Source organism: Diachasma alloeum, unplaced genomic scaffold, assembly GCF_001412515.2.
Source record: "Diachasma alloeum isolate Michigan unplaced genomic scaffold, Dall2.0 Dall_scaffold_00280, whole genome shotgun sequence".
Classification (NCBI taxonomy): Eukaryota; Metazoa; Arthropoda; class Insecta; order Hymenoptera; family Braconidae; genus Diachasma; species Diachasma alloeum.
In genome coordinates this window covers 1,364,367-1,391,084 of record NW_021680419.1, presented here as the reverse complement: position 1 = coordinate 1,391,084, position 26,718 = coordinate 1,364,367, and the positions used below count along the sequence as shown (strand labels likewise).

The 26,718-nt window shown below is 39.2% G+C and overlaps 2 protein-coding genes across 2 annotated transcripts in view; one reads left to right on the top strand and one right to left on the bottom strand.

Moving 5' to 3' along the window:
* The window catches only part of LOC107038393 (N-alpha-acetyltransferase 15, NatA auxiliary subunit), a 46,334-nt gene extending 20,422 nt beyond the window's left edge, over positions 1-25,912 (bottom strand). Inside the window, exons 1-4 of the mRNA XM_015257472.1 lie at positions 25,541-25,912; positions 24,534-24,881; positions 22,801-23,931; positions 22,173-22,386 (exon numbers count right to left, since the gene is read on the bottom strand). Coding sequence (XP_015112958.1) covers positions 22,173-22,386; positions 22,801-23,931; positions 24,534-24,881; positions 25,541-25,597 — 1,750 coding nt within the window. The 5' untranslated portion in view covers positions 25,598-25,912. The remainder of the gene's footprint in view (positions 1-22,172; positions 22,387-22,800; positions 23,932-24,533; positions 24,882-25,540) is intronic.
* Positions 5,123-21,920, top strand: LOC107038392. Its single transcript, XM_015257470.2, has 2 exons — positions 5,123-5,517; positions 17,638-21,920. The coding sequence occupies exons 1-2, from the start codon at positions 5,473-5,475 to the stop codon at positions 20,839-20,841; spliced, it is 3,249 nt and encodes a 1,082-aa protein (XP_015112956.1). The 5' UTR covers positions 5,123-5,472; the 3' UTR covers positions 20,842-21,920.
* Positions 25,913-26,718: the final 806 nt, after the last annotated feature.

Below are 26,718 nucleotides of genomic sequence, written 5' to 3'. Positions count from 1 at the left end.
CCCCGCGCGCTGTGAATACCGAAAAATTTATGCATGTAGGGAAACCAAATTTTGACTTTTGAAATTCCAAGAAATTTTTTCTAGACCAGTTTTCGCCTCCTTCGTAATACAAGAATTGGAAGCAGTTGCGTGGGTCCCCCCTTCGTACAATTTGGAGGGAACAACGTAAGTCCGGATGAAACTGTCGAAAACTAATGGTACGTAAACAGCACCAATCAGCGGCATCAGGGAAGGGATAGAAGAGCTACCGTGACCAATCCCCAAATTGCCTTAAAAAGCTCAATAATTAAGAGGGTTTCAGTTGGACACAGAAAAAACACCGGTGACCCATTCCAACATGCGTTTTTCACGATAAAAAGGGAGTAAGACGCGGAAATTGTCAGTTTGAATCGACTGTTGATCAACGATCCATCGGCCGCTGAAGATCCCTCCGCAGAGACCAGCACGGAGAACAAACTCCATGCAAGCATTGAGCATTCCTTCCAATTCTCGAAATTCAATCAAGGAACGGTAAGTGTCAATGTCCTTTATTATCGAATTTCTCTGCTTTTCTATTTTTCCATTCTCCGTCCGACGCTATTCACCCTGGGTCTGCGCGAAATAGGTCAACTGGTGCACTGTTAGAAAATTACTCTTGAAATTTCAAGTAAAAAAGCTTGAGACTTTTAACAACGACAAAGTTATATGAAATTCCTGTCTATTTCTCCATTGGCGATTCAGTTAATTTAGGCAACAACTTTGTTGAAACCTCAATCTATTGAAAATTAAATTTTCAGGGACAATTTGGATTTTCAAACCCATCGTGAAAATTAAGCGATATATTTAACTGAATTTTCAACAGATTGAAAATTCAGAAGAAAAGTTGCATATTCAAGAAAATTGACTGATTTATTAATAACAAGACCAATGGAAATTCCATGTAAAGTATTCTTTGTTAGAAATTTAAAGAATATAAAACTGAAATAACTGACATATAAATCTCAATAAATCTCCATATCAATATCAATATTCATTGAAAATTTGAAGATTTTTTACTTGAAATTTAAAGAGTCATTTTCTAACAGTGTAAGAATCAGCAAGTAGATATTCTCTCTCTGCCGCTCTCACTCAAGACATAATTGTTCGCAATACTGCTAGCAAATTTCGAACAGAATGCTTGCCCTTAGGGCTCGGAGACAGCCGATTCATATAATGTAACTAAAGGTATTTTTACGCAGCTCGTCTCGTTTTCATTCTATTAAATGGACCTGATTCGGTGGTAGTGGAAGTGAGTTTCTTTGTGTATACATACCAGGTAGCACTCGGCCTAAGATCTTGGACAGTCGGAGTCAAAAAAATCCTTGGCCGATACGCTACCGCGACTCCCAACTGTTGACTCTCAGTGAAAAAAGAATTCCTCGATCAGCCACTGATTTCCATGGACATCGCAGATTGAATATAAAAAAGCCATTCAGTAGTTCACTGAATGCTTCCTGAGTGAGAGCGAAATTTCCCTACCTTGTGGTCTAGACACCATTTACCAGAGGATAACATCGAGATCGTCAGATAGTGGGAAGCGTTGAAAATCCATGATCTTGAAAATTTAACCGCTCTGATTCTCCAATTCCCCGGGTGTTTCTAATTAAAACCGCATTGAATAAAAACCTCAGGAATACTCTCAGCGCTAAAGTAACAGGAAGAACGACAGAAAGAAAAAAAAAAATACGGAATGACTTTTCTTCTTTTCACTTGCACTCTCGGCAAGTGTGAATTACTCGCAAGGCTGAATCGCTTTATAATGGATATCAAACTGAACACAATGGGTGTTTCATACACACGAAGAGAATAGCTGAGATTCAGTTAATTACTAAGTGCATTAACTCAACCGACTGCTCTTGGGGACGAATTAACGAGTAGTGTGAAAAAAAATTAAAGGGGGGAGGGAAATAAAAACAGCATTTTCTTCATCGCTGGCCGGGGAGACAATGGGTGAACGCCTGATCCTTCACCTTGCCATGAATTTGTCACGCTGCTTTCACTCATTCTTCAAACTGTAAAAACTCCGAGGACCGTGAGGAAAAACCATTTTGAATTTAAATTCTCGAGTTTATGCATATTTAAGCTAAATCCATTTGATGAAATACGAATGTTTTCATTATGCGACAGAAATTTTTTTCTATTCTCTGGTGAATACACATACTTTGTATCCATCCCCGAGAGAATATTGATTATCTGATAGTGGAGGAGAGTACTTTGCATCTGAAAAACTGGAGAATCGGGGGGAAATGGAATTTTTATAGAAAATCGGATATCCGGGGGAAGATTTTTCTTCTCGCTGTGTGATTTTGAATTCAATCTCCATTTACGATGTCCCTCGAGCATATCTTCGGTCGAGAGAATGATTTTTTGAAGCCCAGATGAGTGAATGCAAAATACAATTTTGAAAAAAAAGGAAATTTCAGATTTCACTGAAAATTCAGTGAAATTCGTAATTTTTTAATAGCCAAAAATTTTTAACAGTCGACAAAGTGAAATGCACAAAGAAAATTAATCTTGATACTTCACAGAACTTTTGAAATTTCATCACGCGATGTTTCAACAAAATGTTCTCACATCGGAGTTGATCTTGTTACTCACTTATTTCCCGAAAAATCAATTCACGATTAAAAATAACCCCAAGATGTTCAGTAACGGAAAAACTGCGACATTGCGCCAAAATGGATACGCATGATCTCGAAATAAACGCAGGACGTAGACGACGCGATGACTGTGCTCAATTCTCATCTTTAATTTTCGAAGAACACCCGATTGGGAGCTGAGTATCATCACGACCTTGCCCGATGACTCAGTTCACCTTGTTGAGAATTATAAGATGAATGAACGCTACCACCGATGCAGAATTCCCCACTGGATTTGCCATTAAACAGGTCTGTGCAAAAAATAATAATGAAAATGCTAGTGACGTCGGAGCAATTCCTCTCATAGTTTCTTTGGCTAGAATTTCCAGGACTCTGCGTCACCGCTGGGGTTTTCGTCATCGTTGGTAATTACTGAGGATTCCTTCCAATCTCCATAATTTAATCAAACGAACTATCAGTCAATGTCCTTTACTATCCAATTTCTCCACTTTTCTATCTTCCTATTTTCCCTCCGTCGGCTTTCACCCCCGGGTCTACCCGAAATTGAGTCATTTATCGCTGTAACTCAGTTTCTCGCTTCCTTTGCCCGTCGCATTTGCGCTGTATTTCAATACTTTATCCCGAACATCACGATCCCAACTAATTCAACAACAATTCACTTCTCGGGAATCGCTAATATCTCAAATATTCTTTTTTAAATTCAATGTCCAAAGCGTTTCTGCAGAATAAAATTTTGTCTTCTAAAAGTTTTCAAAATTTCTGAAAGGAACTGCTGTATAGAAATTCATCAGTTTTTTTTACATTTCGTTAGCGAAAATACCAAGAATAGTGAGGAAATGAATTTTTATAGGATTATTCAGAAGAATCTGTCAAGAGTGAATATAAATTTTCATTGGAGACTTCCTAGTGTCAGTGATATTTGAGAAGAAATTTCAATAAAACTTCAATCTTCCACTTCGGTGCAAAAAAATATCTTGCCATCGAATATTTTTTCCAGGGAAGTCAATCTTTTATTCAAAGTGAAAATACCAAGAATACTGGTGGAATGGAATTCTACACCATCAGAATTGCCTTTCCGGGAAAATAGGGATCAATCGATCCAGCCGAGTTTTAGTATTCACATTGGAGGTGTGTGTTTTGGTTGTGTCCTTCGCGAGATGCAGCGCAATGAATGATTTTCTATTCAGAGATGTGATTCATTGGTGCGCGTGGTGAGACTGATTGATGGGTATCAGTTATTCGTGTCGCTCTATTGTAATATCATTCAGCGAGAAACACAACGTATTTTCCCAGCGGTTTCATGGCTGCATTAATACATCAAATTTGCCTGAGACAATTCCAGTGGAAATCGAAATGACTCCTCATTAATTAAAATGATGCATTGAGCATTGGGGTCGATTACTGATGAAATAGTGAAGTAGAATCATTTATTTAGAAGCTCGAAACGCACAAGAAACTTTCTACCGACCGATAAATTCATTACGACTGACGTTAATACTTCATGATAATAAGCAATTAGTTTGAAGTGGACAAGTGATATTGAGTGTTTACGATTTCATTAATGACATTCATCCAAAAATTGTCTTTGTGATCCAGTGGAGAAATCGTGAAGGAGACAAGTTCAGGATTTGGAGATTATTTTGTCAACATCTGAAACTAGTGAGTTTACAAACTATTGTCAAGAGACATTTTCACGAGAATTTTATGAATTGTAAACGAAGTCATTAGTCAGTTGCCTCTAATCCTGTCATTTTTCAAGACAGAATGTGAAGATTGATGATCAGAAAGTCTGACATTTGATGAAAACTCAACTGATTGATTCACCTCTCCGATGATAATAATATAATCAGATGCGTCAGGAATTGAAAAATTCGAAATTCGAGCCTTGATCCTTTTGATCCTTGTGCGAGTGACAACAACACGGTGAGAAATTTTCAATAAAAATTATGGAACTCATAGTTCGCTCACTGATTACGGAATCGACTCAGAAAATTCAAGTGACGGTCTCGTAATTTTTCACAGGAGATTCAGGTAAAAATTACGCAATGCTCTGAAAAAAATCCGTGATTTTAGGTAAAAACTACACGTCAGTTTCGTAAAATTTTCCGGAATTACGAAAAAGGTACGGATTTTTTATTGAATATTTCTCTCCGTGAAGGATCACAAGCTTGACCCTCTAATTTTTCAATTCCTTAATTTTTCTCGACGAACTCTGCATCATTTCCCACCAAAATTACATAACCCGGATTTCCAAGTCCGAAAAATACAAAGCTTCCACCTGGGAGAAAAAGAAAATCAGAACCACAAGGATCCGAATAACATAGCCCCATAAATAAATAAATCATTAATGCACTTGCTGGGTCTAGTGTGAGCCGTGACTTTTCCTCAAACTGGAAGGGGGATACCATGTGAATAGGCAAGGGGGAGGGGGATGGTGGGGTAGCTGGAGACCGGGAGAACACGCGGAGTATCACGACTCAGTCAAACTCGAGGGACTTGTCGGGCTGGTGAAGTCTACTCTCGAAATATAGAGAAGTGGTGGATAATTTAAATCCGTCGTTTCTTCTGGTTTTTCCTCTTCCCCACGTGCGTGTGTATGTGTGTCTGTTCGAGGCTCGGGGGAGGTAGAGGTTGCGCATGGGCCGGTGGAACAGACCCAGTGCAGTGGGTGCATCTTTGCGCTTGACCAGTTGCATCATGGAAGCGAGTCGAGGAAGAAACAATCCTAAAGGATCCGCTCCGGTGTAACACTTGTCTCGTATCCGAGGGAATTCCTGTCGTCAGTGCAACGAGATAATTTTGGAGAATTTTTTTTTTTTTTGAGAAAAGTGATCGCTCACTGAGACTCAAGCTGATGGTATACCATCGATCACTTCACATATCGATCGATCAATCAATCGTGAGTGATTTTCTCAAGTTTTGGATTTTTTTTATTTATTAATTTTTACTTGGGTTTTATTTCTTGGGAAGTGATCAGGGGTTTGAAGAGAGAGCTCACAGGGGAACAAGGCATTCGGAAGAAGCCCCCGGCTTGTGAAGTTATGAGATTTTTGTCATGTTTTTTTGGGATTTAGGAAACCGGTGAATTGGAAAGTCAGTGCTGTGGGGAATTGGAAAATTTACGGTCATCAAATATTTTTTGATAATAAAAATTGGCTTCGCAGGAAATAAATTATGCGGAATGAAAAATAATTATTGAATGAAAAAATGATTTAATAATTTAAATGAAAATTCTCTGAATTTTCCAATCAACATGTCGCGCTGAATAAATACGAAATTTTCTCAAAAAACTGAAATATCCGAAAAGCCCTTGTTTATCCACATCATTGAAATTGCCTCCGTGAACACAGCCGGAAGTTAAACATTTAGTCTGCACGCGTCGTCGCTGCGCCCATTGGAAAATGCTTTCACGATACATCAGCAACATTTAGCCGCGTACACACGTATATCTCCAGGAGTAACGGAAATAAAAAAAAAACCATGAGCGAAACCGATCGATCTCTAGTACACCTCGTTAAAATAATATTCCCGATTTCCGGCTGCCATTAGACAACTGGACCAATTGCGAAAAGCGATTTTTCAAATATCCTCCCCTCCCACTGGGACTTCCGTTCAACAGCTTCACGCATTTGTCTGATCATCTGGATAAATCCACGTATTTAATTACTCGTGATCAATTGAATCGAATTGAATTTTCTTAATGAGACTTGTTCATTTGCATCTGTCGTGAGGTAGCCACAATGCTTTCACTCTTGTCGTTTTTTTTTTTTTTTTTTTCCCTCAATGAAAAAGAGAGGGCAAGTGGACGGTGTAATTGAGTTCGCTTCATGGTGACTATTCTGAATAACTCGACAAACGGAAACGACTCTTGCAATTGTAAAATTCTTGAATATTACAATGAGAAAAAAAAATTCAATGGGATTTTAAAGAATATATTTTTAGATCTGAGGTACACGTATTTACTGTCACTAATGAGGTCATCAAAATGACTGTAAAAATGTAATTTTATGCTTCTAGTATGACTTAAAATGTAAAACTCAAATAGTTGCAAAGCATTAACTTTAAGTTGTCTTAATTATGCCTGTAATTCTATTGTGAAGTGATAACAGTCATTCTAAAAATATTTTCGGAAGGAGTTTTAAAAATTTTATCAGAAAACATTTACTGCGAATGAAAATGTTCACTTCCCCCGCAAAAATACTTGCGACAGAAAAATTTCAGATTATTATTTTGGTAATACCTCAGGAACTAGTAGTTCTGGGAAAAAATGTGCGAAAACCTTTGTTGTAGAGAATTTCAAGAACTACAAAAATCATTTTTTGACTTTTCTTCTTAAAACTACTGATTTTGACGAAATTTTCAAAATACTCTTTACGAAAATCTCCACTTCATCTCATTTCACAAATTCGATAACCGCAGGATTAATTTACAATCCCAAATGAGTTTCTTTGAGGTTTGAAAATTATTTTCCTGTCCGAGTCTATTTGTTTTTAATCATGTGAGACCACCTGTCGAGCCACTTAATGAAGATAGAGTACAAATTGTATCCATCCGAGTGATTACCACTGTTTTTCACTCGATTCACCATATCCTCTTTACTTGTCATTCAACTACCGACGCTCGAGTAATTATGCCATTAAGTCTTCTAGAGAAGCGCTCTCGTTTCAATTACACCGTCCAACGCGGATTATTTGTGATAAAACCAACTCTAATTGAGGATTAAAAGGAAGATGAGGCTGTGAGGAATGGATGAGTCTTTCAATTCCACCGATAATTATACCCATCGACAGTTGGAATCCGGAAAATCCGGGTGGGGGAGTCACAAAAAACTCGAAGACTGAATTATTGTGCTTCTGGGGAAGTTAGCAGTTATTCATAATCTTACATAATTCATTTTTTTTTCATTCTTCGAAACAGTGAAAGTCCACACATGGACTTTTATTCGTTCCATTGTGAACACGAAAAAAATCTATTGTTGTGTTCATTCCATTCAACTAGTGTGTATCAATCACCTTCGCATGATTCAGCATTTGTGAGCAATTGATGGAGACCAGGATCATAGGAATTTCGGAGATATTTTCGGAGGAAAAGGGTTTGAAAAAAAATGTGAAAAAAACTTCTTCTTTAGTCTTCTTCTTTAGGAAAATTCGACTGCAAAAGATCCTTTGGCTTTTTTTTATTCTACTAGCCCCTGAAATATTCAATAAGACACCTCTACACTGACCAAAGCAAAGGTTTTTAAGAAATACGTCTTCACTTATATGAAGAAACTTCTGGCTTGAAAATTTTCCAGAGTAAAATAGATTACACTGAGGAAATAAAAACTTTTGTCAAGTAATTTTGTACTTGTCTCAAAGACGAGGACAATTTCTTGACGATAAAAAAGCGATTTCTCAAACCAAGTAAAATTGAATTAATTCATTTAATAGTTTTTTTAACCTCAATTCTAAAATATTTTAATGCAAAAGCCACTTGAATTGATTTGAGAACTCGATTTCTTGATATGAACAGATTGTCCTCATCCTTCGGACAAGTATAAAATTTCTTGGCGTAAGATTTTTTTTTCTCAGTGTGAGATATTGAGCGCTTGGTAATTTTCAAGCCACGAATTTCTCGATATAACTAAAGTACATCTCAAAAAACATTTGTCATCTCAAGAGAAAAAATCTAATTAATGAGTTAATGGGGATTCGGTTCATAGAAATTCGTGGTATATATTACGAGGGAAAGGGTTTCGAAGAACAATGAGAAGAAACTCCATTTTCAGTTCATAAAATTCGATTCCAACAGATCCTTTGGCATTTTGTTGAAACCCACTAGCTGCCGAGATAATCAATAAGACATGTCTATGAAATTTTTGCATCTATCTCCAGTCTTTCTCCCAGCATTGGCAATTACAATCAGCATTATGAGAATCAGCACACAATAATCCAGTTTTCCTTCAAAACCCGACACTCACCAATCAGATGAAAAAGCGAAGTAAATGATCTTTAACTGTTGTATCTGGTTAGCAATAATAATAAATGTTATTATGGATCTAGTTGGGGGCGAGGCGAACAGAGGCGAGAAACGATAAAACCTTGGCTCCGACCTCCACCGCAAAATGCATTAGAGGTGTATCATTGAGTTCATGCTTGCTCGGTGAGTTTTAAGTTTTGATTGGGGGATAGAGAGACGTTCGTCGCCGGCTATTAAATCACTGGAGGGCAACCGCGGGGGTCAGTGCGAGCGTGGGAATGCGTCTACGGTGAATTTAAACGGTATCAATTGAGGAACAAAACTATAAATCTGATTGTGACATTAATGTCAATCTCAGCATAATAAATAAATTCGTTTGCTGGATGTGCGAGAAATCAACACATCGCTCGGTGGTGAATGTTTCTTTGGAAAGTTGAGAAAATTCCGGTCATTGATAAGATAAGAAGAACGAACTCTTTTTTCTTCAAGTCAAAATTAATTTATGGGAGATGAATGTCAAGAAACCTTTTTGCAGAGAATTTTATGAACTAAAAAAAATTAATGGAATAATTATTTTTGTGCGAATTCCTGAGTAGAAAATCATTTCTATAATTTCAACAGCAACAAAAGAATACTCGAAGGTTCATTCACATTCAACGGAATCGGCAAAACCTCCACCAACATCCAATGTTGCATTCTTCTCTTATTATCACCCACTATTTTCCCATATTATTCTCCATCCATGCACGAACCAACATTTTGTAAAAATAATGTCTTTCACCTCGGTAAAAAAATTTGAAAATTCCCTCACATTAATTTTTACGTTATTGTCCGAGGTACATTCACACACTCAGTCGTAGAATTAACATCCAAGTGAAAATTACAGTAGTTGTCGATTGCAACACGCCACAAAAAACACGAAGGCCAAATATGGAGAGGAAAACACGGAATTCCTTCAAAGTCACGAATCAATTGATTTAAACAATCAAAGAAAGGATTGACGGATTTTTTCCAGGGGAAAGGAGTGATTAAGCATTATCTAACAATGTCACGTACACTTCACAATGCTTGATAGGATTATTTAATCCACATTGTAGAGGAAATGCAATTGAAAATTGGTTGCACGGAGAGAAATATTCAATAAAAATTACGTATCTTTTCCATAATTCCGGAGCGAAATGTGGTTGTAAGAAATTTTACGGAACTGTCACGCAATTTTTACCTAATATATCACGGAATTTTTTCAGAGCGTTCCGTAATTTTTACCTGAATATCCTGTGAAAAATTACGATACCGTTACTTACATTTTCTGAGTCGATTCTGTAATCCGTGAGCGAACTGTCAGTTCCGTAATTTTACTGAACATTTCTCTCCGTGGGAGAAATTGGTTTTTACATTTTTTTAAAATTATGCCATCGTCTTCTGAAAATTGTGTGGCCAAAAATATTGAGTCTGTTCCCATAGTTCGTTAAACTTAAGCCTCTGGTTTTCCTTCAAACTCCCCAATTGATGAGGTCAAACAAAATCCGATTGCTGACGGAAATTTCCAGCGAAAGGAATCAGAGAGAAAGAGAGAGAGAGAGAGACCAAGTAGTCAAACAAAACTTGACAATGTCACGTAAACCCGACAATGTTTAGTAGAGCTATTCACATGATCTAGCGAATGTGATTTACGAAATACACGAGAAACACATATGTCGACAAAAGCCCATTCGATTAGCAGTCCGTTGTGGAATGTGAGTGTTCGATTGCAAGGTGGGGAATAATTGCTCTGGAGTTGAAATTGGGACGTTAACCTTGTCTATAGCCTGGTGTGCCTGTCCGGTGTCCAGTGAAAAATAGAACTAAAAAAATTGTCTCGATAAAAGCAGAGTGATCAGAACCGGTTTCGACGGTACTCCATTTTCATTCCCATTTGCATGAAATAATCTTAATGATCGGCATAAAATATGGGGTGCCGCCCACGTGAACTCGTAGGTGCCATCAATTTTCAAGGTCTCTCGCAACAGCTAAAATCTGAAGCTGGAAAAAGTAACCTAGACTTTATTAGCACAATTTCGAGATTAATTCGCTGAAATCCGCGATACAAGTGGATTTACGAGAAAATGTTGAAACAATTTTTTTTGTAATGCAGTATCACGTAAAAAAAACTTGAATTGAATATAAAATATTATTTTTGATTCGAGTATAAAATATACTTGATTCAAGTATAAGATATAATAGAATCAAGAATAATATACTTAAAGTAGCTCTACCCTTACGGTAAATTCAAAGATTATTGAAAACTGCAAAAAAATTGCAGAAAACTCGATTAGATTCGGAATTATACTTTTTTTCTCAATTTACTTATCGTTTTAGTTCTTCAAAGAAGAAATATTAAAAAATCAGGATTTAACCCAGTGTCTTATGTGAAAATCAAAGATTAATCTGAATTTTTTTTCATTAGATGTGAAAAAATCAAGAATTTTTTTGACACCTCACAAAAAATAATCCACCGTTTTGCAAACAAGTTTTATTATTTATTTATAAGAGGGAAATGTTTGAAAAAATATCAATATTTTGTGAAATTTAATCTAGATAATACTGACTGGGTATGAATTTTGTCAAATTTTTTCCATGCAATTAAGTTGAAAAATTTAAAAACTGAAAATATCCAAAAGTACAGCGTGGCCCGGCCGAAGGGTAGAGCTACTTTAAATCAAGTATATTTTAAACTGGAATCAAGAATAATATACTTGAATCAAGTACATTTTATACACAACTCAAGTATTTTTTTTTCCGTGTATAATTTTTTTTCTAGACCTATCAGTTCCAAAAATATTAACAAAGTAATTAGCATGAGAAGTCGTTGAAATTATGCGAAAATAATTATCATTACCCCCCCCCCCTCCCCAATGCAACAGTTGCATAAACAAGACCCGAACAATTGAGTTTGAGTGATTTGCAAGTGGCAATTGGATTGTTAACTCGAGTTCAAGTGGCCACTCGCCTCATCAACTTGAGATGGCTGGAGATAGCTTCGTGTATGTTGAATGATTGAAGTGAGAAGTAGCCAGAGACAGGTCAATTGAAAGTGAGAGTGAGTGAGTCAAATGAAGGAAGAAGAGGTGAATGTGGTAACCCCCTGAGGGGATCACGCGGGATGAAACGAGACGAGCACATTATGCAAGCTGAAGCGTGCTGCTGAGACCCGGTCAATGCCAAGGTATTCCACTCAATCGTCTCCATAAGTTTATTCCGAGTAATTCACACCGTAATTCCTGGCAATTTTTTTCGCTCCGTTGTCTAGTTGGTTTTTTCATCCATCTTTCAAGGAGAAATACACCTCAATTTTCAGTCGTGGATTCGTTGATTATACGTTGTAGGAGTAGTAGAAATTATTATGGAAGAGGTAATTTTGTTGAATTCCATTGGTAATTAGACACTAATTGTTAATATGAGATTGAAGAAATTGATGAACCACTCTGCGAGATAATTTTAATTGCGCAAAAATTTCTACTTCAAACTCAATGAAACTTGACATGACCAAAAGACTTTGAAAACAACTGCGTGAGTTTGTTCATACAATAGGAAGTTCCTTAAACGGGACTCAATATTTTTACGACGCGTTAGTCGTTGACTCACGCTACCCACCTAGAAAGTGTAGCATCAAGTGTATCGAGTGGGGAAAGTTATACAATAAACAATGATATAAGACTAGAATGCACGAGTGTAAATTTTCTAAATGCTGATCGCTACCCTGTCCGAAGTACCCACATGTATGCACTCTCCTTCGCGATAAAGGCTACAAGTTTATTCACTTCGGCCCATCATACTATTTCCCTCAATTCAAGAACATTTGAATTATTTTCATGACTCATCTATTCCCTCTTCAATCTTAATGTCAAATATTAGCTGTTCAAATAAGGACATTTTATCATATTTGGGAATGATGTTTTCCGCTTGAAATGCGAACGGAAATGAGAATAGCGATACACTACGTATTTAGAAGAATGAATGTGAAATTTACAACTCGATAGAATTTCAATATCCAATCATCTGTGACGGAGTATTCCTGATTGAGGGTTTTAAAGCCCCTGTACTTGTCATTATTTTCAACAACTACCAGCGAAGTTGTCTGGTGTATTTGGCGTTCCGGATGATTAGCCAACGAAAGTAAATGCCCTCCAGTTCTACAAGTTCCACAATGGACTTTAAAAAAAACGTAAAAATTCACACGAAGCCGCGAATTATTTTTGGCTCAACGCGGAGCATTCACTGATTCTTTTAAAAGAAAACTACGTCATTACCGATTAATTTTATGTTTACGAAATACTGTCTGAGAGGAAGAAAGATAAATTTAGCCAGATTTAATCGAAACGATGACATAATTCCTCGGTCGTGATACTGAAATTCTGCTGTATGGGTAATTAACGCTGCAATTAGTCCCTCGTGATTCACCAGGTTGATCATCACGTGAGAGCTCAATAACAGGTGGAATTTAAGTGGTAGAAACATTTACAGACACGAAAGTCGAAACCAAAATTACAGAATTGCTAGGAATTATGTCGGTTGTCGTTGAATTCAATCTTTTGCATCTTGAATTGCATTCAAATCTTCGAGACTGATTGAGCCTTGCCTTGAGTCAATTCTGATCCTAACTTAATGTCCTGCGAAGACTAATATTGACATAAGTAGATAATCTACGCACTCGTCAGACCATGATCATTAAAAAAAAAAAATCCACTTTCTTTTAGAAAACGAGATCGAAGGCGCGCTCGGCGCGCTTGACAATTTGATAGATTTTATATGATTCATCACGTTATTATTGAAGTTGATTGGAATCAAAATGTTCTTTCACGTATACAAATATCTATAGTATTATTAAGAAGAAATTCGTGGGAACTGATGAAAACTTCTATTGAAAATCTACTATTTTTTTATTGATAAGGAATGGAAATGTCCATCGAGAGTCAATAGGGGATACGACGAAAGCTATGAAAACTTGCATTAGAAAGCGAATGATTTTCCACAGAAATCCATCGAAACTTCTATTAAGAGTCCTTAAAAAATTCGTCGAAATCCTTGAAAACTTCAATTGAGAATGAATACACGGAGAGAAATATTCAGCAAAAATTACGGATCAATTCACCTAATCCGCAATGGGGAATCGTTTTTCGGTAAATTTTATAGGAATGGAAGAGAAGAAATCTGAAACGTTCAGTGAATTTTCATTTTTTCCGAAAAAGTAAAATCTTACAGAAACTTGCCGACTTATTGTGCCTCAAAAATCAAAAATTCTTGAACGTGCAACAATTTTTATGAAGTTGGTGAGTTATTTCTACGTTCCGTTCCGTAAAATTTCTCAATCGTTGGGGAAAAATTACGGAACGACTTGTTTTCCCCACAGCGGTGAATCATCAGACGGCTGGTTAATTTTTACGGAACAAATCGTAGAATTCACGTGGCAATTCGTACAATTTCAGTTCCGACTCACACTTTTTATTGAATTTTACTTCGCTCGCGGATTACGTTTCGAGACGTAATTCTTACGTTTTTTTTCTGGTAATTTTTATTGAATTTTTCTCTCCGTGTACATACCCCGTTGGCAATCACCAACATCATCAGTAAGATCAATATTATCCACAAAATCAGTATCATCATCATCATGTATGCGATTTCTCTTTCAGATATTTAGGAATAAGCGTGTGACATCCCCTTTTTATATAAGACATTTTGGCCGGACAATTTCTACGATTTGACAGTTGTATTCATATCGTCTGTGAGAACTCAAAAATAAATAGACAAAGTGGAGTATTTCGTAAACTCCACTTACTATTGAAAACCAGTCGGGCTCTCAAAGCCACATAACTCACTCGCAATACCCAATTTATGCGTAACAAAATGTATAAGAATTATTGACCATTAGAAATGGAAATTTCGTTGTAAAACCTAACAAATATTTTTCGTCACTCGTTCCACGCTCCACATGCCTATAATAGGTATAATCTCATCGTTAGTTTATTGAGGGGGACCCCAGTGTAATGTCAAAAAGCGGGTGAAGTACAAAAGGTGGGGAAAAAAAAATTGTAGCGCAAGTGAAAAGTGTTGAAACTGCCCAGACACACCCTGGGTCACACTGGCCTTTCACTCTCATGTGCTCCTGTCCCGTTCTTATAAATCAGTCTCGTTCTTGTTTCTCCTCTATTTTCCCTGACTATCATTCATTTTTTTCCGTCGTCTCAGCAGTGAATAGAGTGCAAGGTCCAAGGATACGCCCCCGAGGGGTTTATTAGAAGTGATTAAAACCGACTGACAACAATGGGCCCAAAAAAATGATCACCTCTAAACGATTATGTGCTCGATCATTGAAAGACACATTAAGAAATAAAGCATCGAAATGGCCAACACTTATCTTTAATCAAAATTAATAGATTCCGTTGGCGAGGAAAAAAAAATTACGAAAGAACGAATGGAACAATAGATGTCCGAATGTTAAAGTGTCCCAGTTATTGATGTTGACAGGCTGAAAGGAATTCAAGGGAATTGTATTCAACCGGAGTGATTCATCTCGATAGTTGAAATGTAATAAAAATTCATTTTAATGAAAATTCCTATAAATTCAGGGGTAATTCTCAACGAATTTTTCTCTCCACGTTCATTCCGGTATCCTTTACAACCACTTTTTGTTATCCATACATCCATTAGATCAATAAAAAAAAATGTGTATCAATTCCGTTAAAGCCGACAAACCCAATTCCAACCATCAATTCTGATTTTGCAACGAACCATTTTCATTTTTTTCACCCAACGTACACGCCCCGAGCACATACTTTTAACTGGGACCATACTAACTCGCGTGAGAGAGTCCCGAGATTGGACCCCGCGGGTGGACAAAATGGGAAAAGTGAAACGAACCGTGAATACACCCAGAGTCACCTAAAACTCCCATTTTTAAATTTTTTTTTCCCCCCATTTTATTCTCATTTCAGTATTCTCACTTCCTCATTTGAATTCTTCGTACTCACATGTGTGTGTTTTTTGGACGACGAGGTGAGGATAAAGTTCATTTCAATGTTTGCGAAAACATGCAAGTGCTCTTCTCAACACAATTCTCATTCCCGTGGGAAAAAATACCAGCGGTGTATGTTGAATTCAAATAGAAAGTTTTTAGGATAAAATGTAAACTTCCTTTTTAAGTTGATAAAGAAAGATACCGTGACATTATCTCCGAGAGGGGAAGGGGGGGGGGGAGATGAGGGGCGGACATACGGAAATAGCCAAACTGAAATTAAAGGTGTGGAGTACATCCGATCCGAGAAAGTGCGAGAGAATTTCTATCGTCATTGAGATGAAATGAAAACACCCCCGGAAGTACAATCGATCGAGCGTTGTGATTATTTTTAATAACATCGACTGGTTGATTGTAGTTATTGAGTTATGAGCGGTTTGATCTGTTTGGCGATGTTTTTTTTTGTATCTCCTACATTTGACTTCCTCCATTATTGTAAAATGTGAATTGGAAAAGTACATGGTGTCCTTGAAGGGACCTCACGCGGTGGGAAAGGTGGTGAAAACGTGGCAGAGTCACGTGCCTGATCTCGTATCTAATTTTGCTCCGGGTTTTACTACTTTATTTATCAACTTTGTTCTCTCGGGGTAATGTAATATTTCTTGAGACAGAAAATAAGCTAGCGTTGATTTATTTATGAATTGTTCTGCAGCCATTTTTTGCAAGGAATTTCATGGATTAATCTAGCAGAACATTTTGTGGATCGGCGAACAGTTCAAATTTTCATAATTATTACAGATTGCGGAAAAAATGTAATAACAAATTTTGTAACAGATCGTTTCCCACAAAAAAAAGTTTCCCAACATTCTCCTCTGAAAATAAACGGCAATGTTTTTTTTTACGAAATAACGAACTCGACTATCCATCACTAATCAATCATCAACTCCTCCCCTTTAATTACCCAAATTAATGAAAGCCCTCATTAGTAAACGATACGTGACCATTAAAATTCTCTCATTACACATTCAGTTAATCCCTGGAATAGAATTTTGACGTGGTGCATTCAATTTAACGTAGACTGAAGCCAGGGCAAATAAACGTTAATGCCGTTCATTCAGACCATTCAACTTCCGTGATACGGTATCTCGAATAACCATGGCAAACATCAGTACCTCTAGTCTAATGCATCTCACGAAACGTAGACCCACGTAGAAACGTGCAAACACGCCTGCAGGTATCTCATGGGTTTGAATTTTCAGTCTGAAATACTCAAACGTCATTATGTTGCCCCCCCACAGACGACGTTGGTCCATACCTCCCAGTGACCTGTGAATGTCTGGTAGAAACGTTCACCGACTAGCGAAAGGCGTGGCTGTTTTATACGTTACATTCTGTTATCATGGATCAATGAATGCCTGAATCATCGGCAAAAATGATCTAATTTGATAAATTTATCGTGGAAACGGGGAAGAAACTAATATTTCATCAACTAAACTGCTTAATGAAAAAAATAATTGAGCTCATACTCGAATGGCGAAATCTACTGAAACAGCGGAGAGAAATTTTTCGATATTTCATCGATAATGATAGATGTTTTTTCAATATTGCTGTGTCAAATTGAGTTTGAGATTGAGATCTGTAACGAAACCATAAGGAACAGATGTTGAAATTAGATTATTGTTGACATGTCAAGGGACGTTTTTCTACAAATTTTTCCCATGTCACTCATCACTGAGAAAATTAATAAAATGTGGCGTGCAGATTACGCTGCGAAGGTTTCTGAAACTAGTAAAGATTAATTTTTCCTCGGATATAATAAACACTATCCGATCGATTAATGTGAAATGGGATTGAATATTCAATCTACAAATAATTCAGAGCATTTTCAACTTTCATGTTTCTCATTTTCCCATCAATCAAAATCAAATAAATTCTCGATTCGAGAGTCATTAGTATCTCTCTCTAATCAGCCGATCAATCATTCATTATCAGATGAATGGTGTGTCTAATCTCCACGAAATCGAAACGAAAATAGAATTCCCACTGATTCTCTCACCTCTCTCTTTCCAGATGCAAGCTTCCGAGAAGCTTGTCCTAGTCTACTTGGCGGTTCTATCAGCCTGCGCAATGGCATCCGACACCCCTCGCCCCCTCCGGGAGATCCGCGGGCACTCCAATGACGCCCCAGTGAGACTCTCCACAATTCTAACTAACGAAGTCACCAACAAGCCCGACCAAAAAACCACTAGGTTAATGGGTGGTCACATGAAGATCACCACAACTCCCTCATCCCGAGAGGAGGACGAGGCCCAGTGGGACGACGGCCTCACCCTCTCCTCAGCCGGCAACGGAAAGGAGAACAAAAAGCCCCACGATGACGACGACGAGAAGAAGACACTCGCCCAACAAGTGAAGGAAGGTAAATACGGATTAATTCAGGACGAGATCTACCCGAGCAAGTCAAAGCGTCCAGGAATCCTCAGCTACCTGTCCAACCCAGAAGTCCCGAAGGACACGGCGAAGAACCTCGGAGGTCTCGATGAGGATGAAATTTGGCTGGCCGAGAATCACGTTCTAGTCCTCCGAGGTGGGAACTTTCCGGAGCATGAGAAAGAGCAGCCGTCGGGCGATTTACGCGGCTGGTCACCGATCGACGACTTCCAGGCGCCCAAGAGGCAGGTCAAGATTCCGGCATCGCCGGAAGTTCCACCGCCATTCCCGGTTCAATTGAATGAAGGAGGTCCAGTGACTGTCCTAGGCTCCAACGACACCGACAAGCCCCAATGGTTCGACGGACTCATCCCAGCAAACGAGACGCTGTTCTATTCCGATCGAAATGCCACAACCAAGGAGAATCCCCAGAACGACAGAAAGACAAAATCAGGCCTCTCACTGGGGGGAATAGTCGGCCCCTTTTTCCCCTCGTTACCCCCAGGCGCCGTCTTCCTCCCTCCCCCGGGTAACCAGTCAGACTACGACGAGGACGATCAATCAATTTACTACCCACCCCCCTACAGCTTCAAATACAATCAAGACAACTCAACTGCTGTTCCCCCAGGCCCCCTAGTCCCCGGCATAATCCTTCCCCCGCCGCCAGACTTCTTCTCCCAACTGGAAGAAAAGAAAACGACGAAATCCCACATCACAAAGTACCCAAAACGCCCGAGTACAACGGCAAAGCCAGCGACGCATTTCCACCGGAAATCAAATCCGAAGCCTCATAAGTTCACATCAAGTTCAAGCCCATCATCAACTAAAGAGCCAAGACCATTTACGATGAAACCTCTTAACAAATTCAAGCTGAAAAATATCACGAGTTCCTCAACGGAAACCACAAACACACCAAAACAGGTTCTGCCATTTGTAGAGGTGACAGCATCAGTTCCTAACAAAGTAAGCCCACTAGAGATCTCGGAAATAACCACGGTGAGACCGATTGTGACGAATCAGGTTATCGAGACGAGTACAGAAGACCAGAATGAGAGGCCCCGTTGGACTGGTTCTGGCCTCAAATCACCGCCAATAGTTGCCTACTACGCTTCATCCCCATCACCGATTGAGGAGTCCATTGAGATTGCAGCGAAGACAACGAAACCACGAAAGATTCTGCCGTCAGTTCCAAGTTCAGCGTCTTATTACTTCTACGAGGAAGCTAGTGACGATGTGTCTGGTACCACCCCAACACCGGTTTACTTCCAGGAGACGACTCCCGCAAGCATCGAAGACTATCCGAGTCCTGAAGCCCGGACGAAGAAACCTTACTACCACGTGGACGTCACCAACTCCCAACGGACACCCCAGCAATACGACGTGGAAGTGGAAGTAATCGAACAAGTGGTGAAGACATCATCCCCCAGGTACCAATACACGGATCCAGCCCCATCCACCCTCCCAGTCTCCCCAAGGTCCCAATCCCAGCGGATGCTGTCAGACTCCCCAATCTTCTACAAAAACGTCACAGAGCGTCCCAAATTGAATCTCCACTCATTCTTCATAACCCCACCTCCAAAGAGATACAATCAGCCTCAACAACAGAAACCAAAACCAGTTTATCAGTACAGTTTTGAGGCCGCAGATTACGCCCAGCGGGGTAGACAGAAGGAGCTGTACAAACCCCTCCAGGAAGTACAACCAGGAAAACAAGTCACGTTTAACGAGTGGCAGGAGGAGATACAGGACGTGGATCCCCAGTATAACGATTATAACACCGAGGTTGTTCCCGAGCAGAGATTACAACCAGAACGGAGTCATTACAGAACGAGAACCCCGAGTTATCCCACAACAACGATTAGATCAAATGTCGTTGATACGACGCCAAATCCACAGCACGCTTATTACACTAAGCAGGAGGAGAGGCTGTTGGACGACGTTACCAGGGAGTATTTCACTAATTTCGGGAGGAAGATCAACAGAGATAGATTAAAGTCAACGACACCAATTTACGGTAAGAGCAGTGTCACGGAGAGGCCGAATTACTCGACTGTCAATTCGTTCTCTACGAATTCGTTTGATGAAAGACAGAAGACTTACAGTAAGCCTAGGGTTGAGGTGCATTATGGTGACCAAACACACAGGCCATTCTCTTTGGAGGGGGACACGAGGGTCAATTACCAGGAGCCCCTGCCCCCCATGAATCCTGACGCCGAGTTTTTGCCCGGATATGGCCCCAAAAAGGGCAACGATAGGGAACAGGTGATCGAGAGGTTCAAGCCTGCGGAACCCATCAGGCCGTACATCCCGGTGGATGAGTTCAGCGAAGAAATTCGGGAGCCTGCTGGACCCACTGTTAATTATCGGTACACTAGCCCAACCATCAATCCTGACGCCGAGTTTTCATCTGAATATAGCCCCAAAGAGGACAACGAGTGGGAACAGGTGATCGAGAGGTTCAAGGTCTCGAAACCCATCCGGCAATACATCCCCGTGGATGAGTACAGCGAACAAATTCGAGAGCCTGCTGGACCCACTCGCTTCGTTCCTTTGGACGAGAAGAGGGAGGGACAGAGAGAGTTTCCAGCCAGACCAGTATCACTCAGTGGTGACATTGCTGTTAATTATCGAGATCCTAGGCCACCCATCAATCCCAACGCCGAGTTCATTGATCCGGTGAACAATGAACAGCCGAGCCAGGGTAAACCGAGCTCTTATTTTTCGTATAGATTACCTGGTGATGGCGGTCATTTTTACTTTCTGACGCCGCACGCTATTTCACAGAGACAGGGGGGCAATTCATTTGCTTCCGCGAGGCAGAGACGAGGGCCTAGAAATGTTTGAGAATTGTAGGTTTTGGTTTCTTATGAAAATTTTGAGAAAATCAGTCAGTTGAGGAGTGGAGAAACGAGATGAGTCAACTTCAAGTCCAGTTGTTGGTAAAAAATAGATTATTCATTTTGGGTTTTGAAATTTTTTAAGAGTTATCTTGTTTCATCATTTTTCCACTGATTTTTGAAAGAAAAAAAATTCTCTAGGTGTTTTTTAACTGTCAAGGTAAGAGCTAAACTCGACTGACAGGGAAGACATGCCATACTATGGTTTTTTCAACGAATTTCATATTAATCTGTGTCATACGCGACTGCTGTATCAGCAAATTGCTCTGGATTATGTTTCGTCACTTTATTTGTATTTATTCATGTAAATATGACCTAATTTAATTATCAATTACCGATTGATTAATTACTAGTGAATAAAGGAAACATTTTGTGTTGAAGTATACCCATTGTCTCCTGTGTGTTTGTATCGTCTGTGATTAATGATTTTTTATTAGATTTTACGTTTATTATACGAGGCACACATGTGACGCAACTGTAGGGGTGAAACTATTTATATCCCACTATGGTGTTATTTCATAATTAATTGAATCTGTCCTGTTTTTTGCTTCCGAATGGAAATGAATGTAATCGATGGATTTTGTGATTCTCTAATTTTACCTGGACACGACTTAGAATGTCATGAAATGTCGAGATATGATGTTTTTAGAAAATCCCTGTATGTACGTCCGTCTGTGCGCGCAAAATTGTAGGATTTTTTCGTATAAATAAATCTTCAAAAAAAAAGGATTAAAAATCTTAAATTGTGGCCTATAATTGACATTGTCAAATATCTCAAAGACTTTTCATCCGATTTCAATTTTTCGTTTTAAAAAATATTCGTCTCGATGTCTGTCATCTAGTTATTTTTAAAATATACACCCGTCCATTCAAAGTTTACGAAATGTTGCCGTTTTCCATTTTTTTTTTAATTTGAGAGGCTCGAACTCCTGCTTGTTTTCTCTGCGTTATTGAGTATAAGTAGAGTTAAGTCGATGTAAGACTCAATGTCCTGAATGAATAAACACATATTTACTCGGAAATAAAGCGGAGTGGAAGGCGAATGGAATTATTTTCATCCCCTTAATCCAAAATGTGATCAAATTTCTGTGTCATGGGTTAATCTTGGACAGGATTCGTCTCCGTTGCTCGTTGTCTCCATCACTATTTTTAACTCGAGACGTGGCAACTCCACTCTCACGCAAATAAGAGCCGACTTCATCGAAGTCTCGGTGGTAAGACAACGAGAGTATTATTCGAACTCTCCGGAGGGGAATGGAATAATTGAATTAGACTCACCGGTGTCGATTTCCTGGATCTGCGTGGGGTCGGGCAGGGGATTGTCGTGGAGTCGGAGGTACACTTCTATTGCACATTTAGCAGCTTTGAAGTAGAATGGATGGGACCGGAGTACATCCTCTAACCTCAGAAGGCCAACGTATGAACGAAGAGTCATTTTTCTCATGCAGTACGTGTGGAAGTCGAATTGATCTTCGATTATCTCCGAGAAATGCTGGAAGAGAAATTAATTTTATTACACTGTTGAATATTAATCGCTCAAATTTTAAAGAATTTCGTCATTCAAAATTCACAAACGTATGGAAAAGTCGATGAAAATTGTAAATTTCATGAGAATTATATACACCCGGGAAAACCAAGTAAATATATTCATAAATTCCCAATTAATAGAAAATTCAGGGTAATTTGGATAATTCTCATTTCTCTGCTGCTGAAAAATCCGAAACTTCATTGAATTTTCAGTAAAAATTTAAATTTTAATTATTCTCTACCAGTTTAATGAAGCATTATGTGTAAACTTCCTTCATTACCACCTCCCAAAATTAATAAAGTTTATTTCCCAATTCTCCCAATCATAACGATTATTTCTCAATTCTCGAAGAGTTTTATTTTAAACGAAAAAACTTACTCTGTCCACCTCATGGCACTTCTTCAGCGCATCTCCATACTTCCCCAATCTCTGATAAGCATTGGCAGCCTCAGTCTGTATCCACATGCACTGCATTTCATTAAGATTCTCCATAGGTGGTACCCCCTCCCTCGTGAACTTCCCACACGTTTCCTCAGCCTCCTTAATCAAATTAGCACGCAGCATGTACTTGGCACACTTGGAATTAATATAACGATCAGCAGTGTCCAGCTCCTGGGCCTCATCGAGCCACTTGTAGGCATCCTGCACATTGCCAGCGTGTTTATAAATGCGTCCTTTGGTAACAAAAAGTTCAATGAGAGTGGGTGTGTGTGACAATGCAGCATCAATGTCATGGAGTGCCTTCCCATGATCACCCAGATAATCATAATGCTGTGCAAGATAGTAGTACGTCCAGAGTAATGCTGAGGCTGGCTCACGTGGATTGTCCTCTTCAGCATCACTAAAATGTCCATGTTTCCTCAGTGCAGTTTTATACTCGTGCAAGAGTGACTGTATCGTATCCACCTTCTGCTGATCCTTGTACAGCGAGCGTAGATTAACGAATAAAGGTGGCACGCCTTTGTGCAAACCCCTTCGTAAATATTGATCGACTAATTTCTTGAATTGTTCACCACTTGCGTAGTTTAATTGCAGTCTTCTTGGTGCTAGTGCACGTGGAAAGAGCTCTTCGTATCTTTGGAGCATCTCCAGAGTGTCCTCGGGCTTCTCATGCTGTTCAGCCTCCGCCAGTTTAGCGTAGTAAGTCGTGTTCTCTGGATTTATCGTCAGGAGATCCTTGTACACCTGGACAGCCTCAGCGAACTGGGAGAGCTCCAGACGGAGTTTTCCGTAGGTCTCTTTCACCGTTATTTTGTCACATATTTGATCGCTGTATTTGTCCAAGTGCTTGAGGGCCGCTTCGCTGTCCCCGGACTCTTGGATCACGAGGTTCTGGTAGAGAAGGAGCTCACTGTGCTCGTAGTCGTAGCAGATCATTGGGGAGTCGCGGAAGGTGTCCAGGATCTTCAGGGCTGTCTCGTAGTCCTTCAGGAGGTGATATGATATTGCGAAGCCGATCCACGAGGCTCTCTGAGTCGGTCGGAGCATGAATAACTGGTATCTAGTGTCCTGGAATTCCATGGCGAGATTCTCATTAGAATTTATCTTCACACTCAACTCCGCACTAATGAACTCAGTGGAGTCAGGGGATTTGGGAGAAATAACAACAACGTTGATTGAATTGTCAAAAGAAGCGACCTTGAGGAAGCCAAAATTATACTGGTGAAACGTCGCTTCTTTTCACAATTTAATCAACGTTGCTGTTATTTCTCCAAAATCCCCTGACTCCTTCACTGAATTTTTATTACAATTATTATTTGGGATGTTGACATTGTTGGAGGAATTATTATGAGTCGAATGGGTGGAATATCTCATGGAATTTCTGCAGGATTTTTTTTATGAAAAAATTCTCCTGTTTTTTCTTTTCATTACACTCACTGGTCACTTAGATAATTGAAAAATTACCTTAAAAATGAGTGGTTTTAGGAAACAATGTAAACAAATTATTTTGAAATTTGTGGAGACAAATCGATGTCTATACTTTTTCCCTTTAAACCTTTTCCCATGAGTGAAATAATTTTTAATATTTATTTCAATTATTTGCCTCCACTGAATTCAAACAATAAATGTTTCAAAACGTTTCACATGAGTAAACTGCGTATGTAAATTACCTTGTAACCATCAAGATCCCTCATTTGTATTTGAAGCAACGACAGATCCCTGAGGATCTGTAAATTATCCTTATCCCACTTGAGTGCATTACGGTAGCACTTGATGGCCTCATCGTACTTTTTATCTGATCTCTGTAGCAATCCATAAACGTGCCAACAAACGTGTGACTGTAGGTCATTCCTCAAGCCCCTTCGTACATGATCGTAAGCCTCTTCTTTTCTACCTAGGCAATTGAGGGTGAGTCCCTTCATCGCCAGGGTCTCCCCATGCTCCGCGAATTTCGGGTTCGACAGAATCTGCTTCGCAAATTTCAACCCATTTTTGTACTGTTTGTGCTCGTAGCATCTCTGTAATCAAAGCCCTCGATTAATCATCGATTCGGTACTGGAGTGAGGAGAATTGAGAGGTTAGGGACAGAAATTATTCACCAATCTTTAAAAAATTACGACAAAACCAACAATTTTTCCTCTCTTCCCCCAACGAAAAGTTTATTCTCACTCAGTCAAACATTTCACTTGATCATTCATCACTAATAATCATTCGTGAAGAGGAATAAAGGTCGTGGGAGACTTCAAGAAGTTGAAGCTAGGTTATAGGGCGAGCGTAAATCCTACGAAATCTCGAACAATTTTTCACCTCTAATTCATTTCTTTGCACTCAAAATAGGATTACTCCATGACTAATAAAATAAATAAATATGTAAAATCATCGTAACAACATTGTGAAGTTGATGAGTGAGCATCTAAACCTACGGCTCTAATCGTAAAATCAAGTTCATGAATAAGAACGAATGATTTAGGTTAAGAATTGAAAACCCCCTCTCATAATTTCATGAATGATCCTGTAAATAAATGAATCATCAATCGCATTTTGTATCTGTAACGAGGGAAATGCTCTAACACTAGGCCTTCACAAATATGCTCTGAACACCGGGATTTTCGTAATGGTGTTGGAGAGAGTGGGGCGATGTGTAAAAACATGTATTTTCATTGGCTTGGTTACTCACCAAAATTCGCTTAAACAATGCATTCTCTTTTGGTGGCAATGGATTGCTCGATGGCATTTTTCACACTAATGTACAATAATTCAATGATGGAGGGTGAATACACTGTTTTGTAAAAACACCCACGACTATTAAATCACCGTAGAGACACTCAATTTTTTTTTTTATCAAATGTTTCAACCCACAGAAAACCTCGTGGCCACTGAACGCGATGAAGTCGATCACTTCGATCACGTGATCATTTGCGACTACCACACACTGACAAAATACAAATAGGTGTTTTGGAGTTGGTTATGTTCCGCCGGAAGTCGGGGGGCTTCCTTCACTGTTGCCCGGCAAAATGTTTGATTGAATTTTGGGGGATTTTATGGAGGGGTTTCGTTTCTTTTCCCACAGTAGCACATTTTCACAGCAGACAAGGAGACTTGCGATCGGTCAAACAGCGTCGGTAGAGTAGGGTCACAGTTATTTCTATTCACGATCGATCATAATTATTGTTGTCATTCTACATTGAGAGATGGCAGCATTCACTCCATTGACGAACAGACTCTCATCGAACAGGGGCTGTCAACTTAGACGAATGTAGTCCATAAATAGGGGCGCCATAAAGGTTCTAGTGGTTCTTTTCCGGTCCATTTTGGCGCGCTGAATGTTCAGTTGGCTGGAGAGTCCGAGGTTCGAGGGTTTCATTAGCATCAGAATCGTTAATAGATACATTATTAACGTTCACTTGGCAAAAAAATTCAATTTTGGCGAAGGTCGACTTTCTCCCTGGAAAAATTCAAGATCTGACACGGGCCCCAGGTAAAAATAAAAATGTTTCATTTCTGCATTTCTGACGCCCCCGAGGGTTTCATTAGCATCAGAATCGTTAGTAGATACAGAATTAACGTTCACTTGGCGAAAAAATTCGATTTTGGGGGAAGTCGACTTTCCCTCTAAAAAAATCCAAGATCTGACTCTTGATCCAGGTGAAAATGAAATTTTTTTTTTTCGACATTTCTGTCGCCTCTGAGTGTTTCATTGACATCTAAGGGGTAAATAAATACAGAATCATCATTCACTTGGCGAAAAAATTCGATTTTGGCGAAAATCGACTTTCCCTCTGACGAAATCCAAGATCTGACCCTTGGGTTTTCACTTGAAAGCCCGAGTTGTAGACCCGAGTTTGTAGCAGCGAT